General features: G+C 40.5%; 1 protein-coding gene across 1 annotated transcript; it reads left to right on the plus strand.

The window, feature by feature from the left end:
• The first annotated feature begins 292 nt into the window (after nucleotides 1-292).
• Nucleotides 293-10,291, plus strand: WNT16 (Wnt family member 16). The gene is made up of 4 exons (XM_007089179.2): nucleotides 293-399; nucleotides 583-824; nucleotides 2,781-3,067; nucleotides 9,827-10,291. The coding sequence occupies exons 1-4, from the start codon at nucleotides 305-307 to the stop codon at nucleotides 10,289-10,291; spliced, it is 1,089 nt and encodes a 362-aa protein (XP_007089241.1). The 5' UTR covers nucleotides 293-304.
• The last annotated feature ends 361 nt before the right edge of the window (nucleotides 10,292-10,652 follow it).

Below are 10,652 nucleotides of genomic sequence, written 5' to 3' on the forward strand. Positions count from 1 at the left end.
CACCAACAGAAGTTTCTCACCTATTTCGGCGAGGGACGCTCCCGCACCTCTTGCACACCTCCAGCTCCGCGCGGGAGGAGGGCCCCAAGCTCCTTTCTCCACCTCCTTTCAACTGCTCCCTGCAAGCGAGGGGAAGGCTGCTGAGAGCCCCTACCACCGCTGGCCTTCTTTTTATGTTGTCTCACAGGGAGCGAGGGGGCGAGGGACAACTTGGTTCTGGGGAACTGACCTCTGGCCTGGCGGGCCTCTGGGCAGAGAGGGCAGCAGTGGAGCGGCTGGGGCTGGGGGACTCCATGCTGGGGCCATGGACAGAGCGGCGCTCCTGGGACTGTCCCGCCTGTGCGCGCTGTGGGCAGCCCTGCTCGCGCTGTTCCCCTGCGGAGCCCAAGGAAATTGGATGTGAGTATGGGGGCGGCACGGCGGTTGTGGCAAAAGGGGTGCCCAGCCTCGGGGGACTTCCAGCTGACGCGGGGGAGCAGGGCCGGGGACCCTAGGGCGGATGACCCAAATTTTGGCAAAACACCTGGGATCGGAGAGGAGAGCTGGGGAGCGGCTCACGCTAGGGGCGGCGGTGTCTTACAGGTGGTTGGGCATCGCTTCCTTTGGGGTTCCGGAGAAGCTGGGCTGTGCCAACTTGCCGCTGAACAGCCGCCAGAAGGAGCTGTGCAAGAGGAAACCGTACCTGCTGCCGAGCATCGGAGAGGGCGCGCGGCTGGGCATTCAGGAGTGCAGGAGCCAGTTCAGACACGAGAGATGGAACTGCCTGGTCACCGCCACCGCCCAGCCGGGCACCAGCCCCCTCTTTGGCTACGAGCTGAGCAGCGGTAAGTCCCGGACCCTCGGGGATGGCGCAGGATGGAGGGCGACAACTCCTCCAAGTACGGTAAATGAAGGAGTGCTTTCGTGGTCCGCCGCTGTCTCAATCCCAAAAGAGGTCCTTTAGTGGACGAGAATTGGGGGGGGTGACGGAAACCAGGCCCGGGTGCAGGTGCGGTCCTGGAGGGGGGTGACTCCCCAGGTCCAGAATGGGGCGCTAGGAGCTGTAGCTCTTCCTCCTTCCCGCGGCGCTCGGCGGGAGTTGCAGAAAAACTGACACTCCACCCCGCCGACCCCTCGGACCCCGTAGCGCCCCCCTACGTGGGTGACCAGCTGGAGAAACATGATGTCGGCAGCAGGGAATGCTGCCGCCGCATCTGCTTTGATTTAAGAGCTCCGCTGCGCACCGAGCCTTGGACAAGGGGCTAATTGCAGCGAAGCCCCACGTTTGTTGGCACCTCGGAGCGCGGGGCAGACAGAGTAATGGTGATTGTAAAAGGGAATGTCCTGGACAACTCAACGTGCGGCTAACCCGAGCGCGACTACTTTGGCTCTCCCCTCTGGTCTCCTTTCCTTTTATATCTTTCCTCCAGAGAGCACACCCGCGGCGCGGGAAGCTGCAGTAAAACAAAGTTCCACTTCCACGTGCCCAGTGACTCTGTAGGGATAAAGGTTCAGGGAACCAGGATTGTTCTAGGAATATCAGCAGATTCAAAGAATTTTAGAACCTGGGCGCCGAAAGATTCGTTGTTGTTTTTCACATTCATTTCCGTTCTCCCTCCTCCTTTGACCCTTCTCCACCCGCTCCCTGCACGCATCGCCGCCAAAGTATTGCATTTGCCCCGCTGCGTTTTGGCCGGCGCGCCTTTCCGAAGGGGGCCTGCCCCTCCCCGCACCCCCGCAGAAGAAAACAGAAGGAAGAAGGGGGAAAAAAAGGAGGAGGAAGGAGGGAAGGAAGGAAGGAAGAAGAAGAAGGAGAAGAAGGAGAAGAAGGAGAGTTAGAAGCAGAAAAGTTTTAGTTGATGAAATTCAGGGACATCAGCTGTTGAAAAGGTTTTTTGGACAACGGGCATGCAACTGTTTCTACTCCAATCTTATCTCAAAAGAAAAAAAGGTCATTTGCTGAGTCTCTTCTAGCCCATTTTACTAATGTTTTAATGAACTTTAATTTTCAAAGATTTTAGCTCAAACTCTATTGCAGGTGGGCTAAATATATACTCAGATTTCTATAACAATTTTTTTTTTCTTTGCTGGTGACATTTCATTTCTTTGCTGGTGACTTTCATTGCTTTTAAGACTGTAAAAGGATTAGCTAGCACTATATAAAATATTTAACTGTTCCATATTAATATCAGTGACTGTTGTTTATGATATCCTTGGGGAAAAAAAAAAAGACCAGTCTTTGATGTGAAAGTAAACTGTAACATCTACTGATTGCTTTGGCCTTTGCTTAATTTTAATTTGCATTCTGACGTGTATTATTTACACAAACAAAAATCACACCAAGTTTTTCAGCTTGTGTTTTGTGAGAACACATTTGAAATGTAAAAATAAAGGTAATGTGGACTCTTTGGGCATTGTATTACCATTTACTGTATCCATGCAAAGGATTTTAAATTCAATATGTACTTATTGAACTTTTATTGTCTATTAAGTACTGAGCTAGGTGCTGGCATACATTTCAAATTTTAAAAATAAACAGATGATTCTAATTGTCATGAGGGCAATTTATGCTGTACAATATATAAAAATGCCCCCAAGTGGAATACTGAAAATTAATGTAGCTTTTTTATAAGACTAAAACAATATGAAATTGTCCTTTCTAAATATGTACTCATTAAAGCATCCATTGAAAGTAATTGCAAAATCACTTTCCTGCTAAGAGGTTAAGAAGGAGGCTTTGTTATGAACATAAACAGATGGAGGTATGGCTCTTCCATTCAGCAATTTATGTTTTGTTCTAGGCACCAAGGAAACAGCATTTATTTATGCTGTGATGGCTGCAGGCCTGGTGCATTCTGTGACCAGGTCATGCAGTGCAGGCAACATGACCGAGTGCTCCTGTGACACCACCTTGCAGAATGGCGGCTCAGCTAGTGAAGGCTGGCACTGGGGGGGCTGCTCCGATGATGTCCAGTATGGCATGTGGTTCAGCAGAAAGTTCCTAGATTTCCCCATCAGAAACACCACAGGAAAAGAAAGCAAAGTTCTGTTAGCAATGAACCTACACAACAATGAAGCCGGAAGGCAGGTATGTATCAGAAAATGGAATGAAATCTAGTGCCTTTAAATAACACTGGGATGACACTTCTGAATGAATCTGTCCAAGTGATTTTAAAAACATACACTGGTAGTGGAAGAAACATATATGTCATCTATATGTATAATATATATGTGTGTTTATTGTATACATAAACAATATGTATGACTTCTACATCGATTCAGTTTAAGTTCTCCATCGGATAGGGATTGATGTATTGGTGATTTTATATTTTGTCTACCTGGAACACTAATTATAAAATAATAGATGTGCACATGCCTTTGGGTGATTTTGTTCCATCCCCTTAGCGATAGAGCCAGAATAAGATCTATAGGATCTGCCTAATGGTACCAAATCAAATTCCGTCTTAAATACACTTTTGATTATTTCTTTAAATCTATTTTTAGTGGGAAATGGCTCCTAAACATCATGTGATCAATGTGTCCGTACTTTCTCGAGCAAACATTCTTGGATACATTAGAGAATTCATGACTCCTAACTAATATTTTGGTGAAACAAATCTTTTTTAAAGAGAATTAGTTATTTTATTATAAAGTGATACAGATTCATTATAAAAATAACAACAAATGCAGATAAATGTAAAGAAGCTTTAGATACATTAAACATACGGATATTTAAATATGTACATATTAAAGATTTAATTTAATCTTTAATTAAATTTGAAGAACCACCATCTAATTAACCTCTTTTATGAATTCTGTGTTTTATACTAAAGTTTTCTTAAAATGGAATAAACTTGTAGCTTAATTTAACTTTAACATATTTATTTTAATGAATATTGACACAATAAAATTTGAGTTCTACAACATAGGGGAATTACTTGGTAATTCATAGTGAGTTTCTTAAAACAGTCAAAACCTTTTTATGAATATACATTTTCTATGTTGTGATAATCTTTTTAGGACAGGAATATCAGCACATATCCTATATTATTGTAAATATCCAATAACCTGTAAAGGTCCCAAAGTAGTCATTGCAATCTGCCACATTTTCCTGAAATAAATTAAAACAAGTTGCAGTATCTGTCAGAAATATTTAAAGTATATGTTACATTTGTTTTACATTTTTGGAAAGTGAATAAATGGAACCCGCTTAGAATAGGTACAAGTTTCAGCCAGCTTTCTTTACTTAGCCATTCTGGTTTATAATGCGAAAACACAAATCTCAATAAATGTTATTATCACCATGACGCTTCAAATTCAAATTTGAATTTTTAATTCAATGTGAATATTGATTCAAAATAGCAAAATCGAAACTAGGCAAGTCAGTAAATAGCTAGGTAGGCTTTTCATATTTTTGTTTAGAAATTTTAAAATTTAATAAAGTAATTCTTGCCTGACACCACAGTTACGCACATGTCTCTTCTTAAAGTTTTCCATGTAAAAAAAAAAAAATTAAATGAATGAGGTTCTGCTTCAATGTAAACATTATCCACTAAAGGATTTTTAAAATTATCTCTAACATATGAATATAAAAGAGGTCAAATATATGTTTGTGTTTCTTAATACATATTTTTTAAAACTCTAGAGTTAGGATGAGAAACACATTAAGTCAAATTAATATCTTTAAAAAGACCCACAAATATATATTAATTATCAATTTAGATCTTAAATCTTCTTTAATCATTCTTTAAATAATTTTGTAGGGATTTTTAACATTTCACTAGAAAACAAAACTTGGAAATTCATGTCATGATTAATTCCCTGAATAAAGCTATCCCTAAACTTCTGAGAAGCTCTGCAGTATTCTGTGTTTTTATCAGTATCATTAGGCAGGTATTTAGTGTTATTCTGTCTTGTGTGTTGTTTCTAATTAGGTACCAATATTTGCCTCGGTAACCACTTGATCTTCAACTAGTATTTATATTCCAAGTTTATTAAAAACATACAACTATTTAGCATCAATTTTAATCCACTGTTTGTTGGCAAAAAACAATCTTCTCACATTACTGAGGTTTTTGCTATTATTCTAATCGTGCAGAAAATAATTCAGCCTATACATATATATGCAGTTTGTGTACATTTTGGAGTTTTCTCTACTGAGTATTTTTGTTCTTCATTGGTCTACATAGAGTCTTAAAATATTACAAAACATTACCTGGACTGGAGTTTTTGTTGGTCTGTTTTCATGAAATATTACAATTCAAAACCATTTTGTATTTTTCTTTCCACTGGCAGCCAAACCCCCCCTCCCCTCCCCCCCCCACCACAACAACAAAAACCAACCAGGTTTCCAGGCTATTATCTAATATGGAAGAACAATCAACTCCATTTTTAAGATTGGCAATTAGGATTTTAATCTAATAGGCATATTCTTCTGAGTAAAGTTCAAGGTCTGCATTCAATTGAGTTGATTTTCCTCGTCTCAAAATCCCAAACTCAAAATGTAGGAAAGCGTTCAGAGAAATGTGGGTACTGGCGCTTAGTAGTGCTGTGAGCAGGATAGATGATTTTCTAACCGCTGACCTTAAATACTCTGATTCCCACTTGGTTTCTGACACCATTCCTAAAGTTATGACTCCAAGAATAATGTTGCTGAATGGTGATTGGCTAACAGAATGATGTGATGTCTTCCAGGGGCAGAACTTCTGGGAATAATGTGACTTGGAATATTTATGGGTATTTCTTTTGGTGTGCTTAAAATATTTCCATTCTTCCCATGTCCACCTCATAAACTTTTAAGTTTCCCTACCCCATAATTTGTTTTATGATGAGTAACTCAAAAAAGTGGGAAGGGCCCAACCCCAAATTTTCATTGACCTGTTTCAAGAATATTTATAAGTACTTGAACAACACATAAGTGTTTTGCTTTTCAGCAGGTTCAAATATATTTTTGGACTGAAAGAGACAAAATGGGTCAGAGGAATAGGAATTCTACATATAACCATCCAACCTTATGTCACAGTTTTCCTAAAAACTTAACTAGATCATCTGATAGTTGACAAAATGAAATGTTTATAACAAAACGTTCCACAATAGTTTGTTTTGTTTTGTTTTGGTCATTTCTGTGAAGTTTGGATAAAGTGATACACTGGAAAACAATCATCGCCTGCTGTGTTACCTCTGAATCAAAATTGTGGGACCAGTCACTCCTTAGACCACTTCTTAGCAGTTTCTATTTTTACATTAAGTATTAATGATACATCTTTCCTATTTCACTTCATTAGAAGTTCATCAAACCAAAACTTAACACAAAGAGCACAGTAAATTGAATGCTACCCTCCTAATTGCTCTCCCATAGTTGAAAAATATTCCACCAAAATGTGCACATCTGTTTGCAATAGTTAACAAAACATTCCTCTGTTAATATCGTTATAAACCTTAACAACTCAACTAGAGTAGAGAAAGGAATTTTCTCATAACCACATACTACTCATACGAATGCTGTTCTCTAACTTTTCCTGTTAGCAGAAAATGGCTCCTATCACTGCAGTTCAGAACGGCTATTTGATGTTAATTAAGAATCCCAGCTGAAAAGCTCCAGAATATACTTTTTTTTGGAGTGTTCATGCAATTTCCTTAAATATACTACATTTTCCACTTTCATTTTTCTCTGTTCTACTAAAATTCTCCTGCTGCATATGCAGACTTTACATCATATATCACCAACTTTCCTTATGTAAATCAAGTGTCTTAACCATGCTGTTCATTCTTTTGTAAAACTGGAATAATATGTAAGTACATGTTCATTAACTACCTACTGTGTGCAAGGCATTTCTTTCTGTAAAGCTACATCAAGTAAAATAATTTATGAAAAAGTTCTCTGAGAAACACTAAGTTCTGCAGTTAAACTGTATGTGTGTGTGTGTGTGTGTGTGTGTGTGTGCTCTGCCTTGGACTCTGCATTTCATCAAATTGTCCTAATGGTAATTACATTGCTTTATTTTAATCCCTATTTGCCCAAGTTTCTTCCTTAGAGGTTTTTTGTTTTTGGGCTATAATCATTTAAATTTCATGTCAAGTTATTGGAATTCTTCTCCTTGATGTTTATTTGTCTTTCTATCCTAGACTATATCTATAGCTATGTCTATATCTATATCTATATCCATATATATGATAATATATATGGTAAAACATATGTAATATAAAATATATACAATAAAACTTAGGATAAAATATAAATAAATGAAATATAAATGTAAAATATACACATGATAAAAATACCATATTTGTACTTATTGTTAAGGACAAAAAAGATAATGGAATTGAAAGGTAATCGAACAAAACTTAAAAATATCATCCCTGAAAAGTTATAACTAACTCCAGGTATTTAAAAGATTCTAGTTTTCTATAGCAAGAAAATCTTCCCAAAATTCCAATGTGAATTCAGCAGGTGATATCATTAGATATCACCTTTTTATCCTTCAAACCTGGGAGGTAATGTGTCCTAACTCTGTGGCCTAACACTGCTGTGGGCTGAGGAATCGGAGGAGAGCCCCCTAGGATCAAGACCTTTCCATGCCATTGACTCTCCTGGCAGTGACTCCTTTGTTTAAGGTGGTTTTCAGTTCTTTCTTCAGCTTCAGAGCACCAACAGAGAGTGAGTTAAAGCTGTTCAAGTGAGCTGGAACTAACTATTCCGTAAGTATTTGGTGAGCATCTACTCCGTCCTCCATGCTTTGCAAATTGGCAACACCATACATGATGTCTGAACTGGTTGATGAAACAAAAGTCGGCCCCTCAGTAAGATCCTGAGCAAGAGGCAGTTTTAAATCACCAAGTGATGACTGTGAGGAATGTTGATCAGGTTTAAATACATAAACAGACATTCTTAGATTTTTGGCTTTCTTTGGACAATTTGTTTTGTTATTGCCCAGCATTAGCTGAGCTCTCTTTTTCTCATATCCTTCAAGCCCTTAAAATCTGAACAAAAGTAGGCAGATTGCATTAATTTGAACATTTATTTGCCTGGAGACATTTTAAAGAATGGAAGTCTTTGTGAATATCAAATGCCATAAATTTAAGTAACTAAGCTGTGTGCCATACTTTATAAATTGCTTTCATATCATTGAAAGCTGTCTTTTGCCTGAGTTACTAAGAAATAGACATAGCTACTTGCTTCTCAGTTTTATGAATTCAAAAAGAGCATATGTGCTCTATTCCATAAAGGACAGGGTTTAAATATTATTCTGTTTATTATTTTCAACACTAAGTATCGAATATTGCACAAATCAATACCATATGCTCTCACTCAAGGTTGCAAATATTATAAATTGTCCGAAATAGTCCATCTCATTAGATAGTTCAGAAACTTTAATTTCTTGGGAAACCTAACATTCCACGAACACGTCAGTGTCAGGTTTAAGTATAAAATGGCAAAACATAAACCCCTGTCATTTTAGAGTCGTGATAAGAACTGTAAGTGGAATTTAAGCTGTGAGGTTTTCCTTTCTTTGGTGAGATGACACACATAATTTCCAAGTTATTGAATGGGCAGATCAATTTCCCATTTTACCCAGCATGCTGACAGACCGTCAGCGCTACAGCTAGCCCCGGCGATTTATTAATCTGCTCTGTCGTCCTCTAGGGATGGAAGGAAGCTGTGTTAACCAGCCTGCTGTATAAGAGAATAGAACCCCCAAATTCTTGAAATCTCTCTATTGCTTTTGCACGGTGAGCCCCATGTAAAATTTTCTCTCAACTCTTCCCGGACCTTCTTCAGGAAAAGGGGGCATTTATTTAGACCTTAATGTGTGCCAGGCAATGGACTCTTACAGATATATGTAATTTCATTTAATTCCTCAGGCTGAATAAACCAAACTCAGCACTTTGAATTGAAAAATTATGTATATATATTATCCCTTTTCTATGTTAGGATGGTGCTACTGATCCATCAAGAATAGGACATATGTTTTGAATTAATTTTCCACAACAGGGGAAGAATTTGCTGGGAGCAACCACACTCTCCAGCCCCTTTTCCTTTTGACCAATTTAAGTTGATTAGTCAGGGTTTCTCATGTGGTCTGTGACCAGAGGATAACACGGTACCCCAAGCCCGCATGAATGTAATGGACTTTTACAGTGATCAAACCTGAGAACTCTCAGTGCATAGATCTCATGCTTGGATGCCCGTTAGAATCTTCTGAGCAGCTTTGTGGACGTGCCACTGCCTGGACCCCACCTTGGCCAAGTAAATCAGAATCTCAGCGATTAGTGCGTTGGTTATTTGCAAAGTTTCCACGGATGCTTCTATGCACTTGTGAGGCGAGGATGACCATCCTGTCAGTGCTTCTCAAGTTTTAAGGTGCATACGAGTCCCCTGAGAATCTCATTAAAATGCAGATCCTGATTCTGTGGGACTATAGTGGGGCCAGAGAAGTTGCGTTTCTCACAAGTGACGTTGTTGCTGCTGGTTCATGAACTACAGTCTGAGTAGCAAGGTGCGATATCAGGAACATGGAGGCATGCATGGACATCTTCCCACCCCGAAATTAAACACAAAAATAGATATAAAAGTAGTTTCCCTCGGGTGTCTCAGATCAACCCTGATGACTACATTGGCCTGGTCCACTACTTTAAATTAGACTTGGAAACGTTTGCTCTGCAGGGTCAGGAGAACGACAAAACACTGGAACCCTGAAGCAGCTGTAGAGACCCTTTATGTTCAAAACTACCGTTTTTGTGCAGGACTACACGGACCCAGAAAGTGAAGTGGTGAGGTCAGCCGCGCTTCTGTTGTTGGGTAAGACACTTCATGAATGATATTTAATGCAATTCCTGTTGGTTTCAGGCCGTCGCCAAGCTGATGTCAGTAGACTGTCGCTGCCACGGAGTGTCCGGCTCCTGCGCTGTGAAAACGTGCTGGAAAACGATGTCTTCCTTTGAAAAGATCGGCCATTTGTTGAAGGACAAATATGAAAACAGTGTCCAAATCTCAGACAAAATAAAGAGGAAAATGCGCAGGAGAGAAAAAGATCAGAGGAAGATACCCATCCGCAAAGATGATCTGCTCTACCTTAATAAGTCTCCTAATTACTGTGTAGAAGACAAGAAACTAGGGATCCCAGGAACACAAGGCAGAGAATGCAACCGCACGTCAGAGGGCGCAGACGGCTGCAACCTCCTTTGTTGTGGCCGCGGCTACAACACCCACGTGGTCAGGCACGTGGAGAGGTGCGAGTGCAAGTTCATCTGGTGCTGCTACGTCCGCTGCAGGAGGTGTGAAAGCATGACTGACGTCCACACCTGCAAGTAGCCCCTCCATCCAGCCTTGAGCCCCACTCCTCAGTGACAAGGGAGTGCCATTCCGAGGTGCCTCCCCACTGTGCAGGGCTGTGGAAGGCGCCTCCTGCCTCCGAGGTCCCAGACCCTTGGGCCTCCGGCAGCGCTCTCCTTGCCTGACGGATATCCAGTCACACACCGAGCATGTGGATTTTGGGGGATACCAAAGTTGACAAGGTTTGGGTTCATTCTTTGGTGGTTTGGAAATACATATTGACCTACCAAGAAGATAATCTGTCTCCTAAACAAGAAAGAAGAAGAATGAGCCTTCATGCGGGGAGACCTGGGCCATGCTCAGGATAAGATCCTTGACTATGGAATTCAGTTATGGAACT

The sequence above is a fragment of the Panthera tigris genome, chromosome A2 (genome assembly GCF_018350195.1).
Source record: "Panthera tigris isolate Pti1 chromosome A2, P.tigris_Pti1_mat1.1, whole genome shotgun sequence".
Classification (NCBI taxonomy): domain Eukaryota; kingdom Metazoa; phylum Chordata; class Mammalia; order Carnivora; family Felidae; genus Panthera; species Panthera tigris.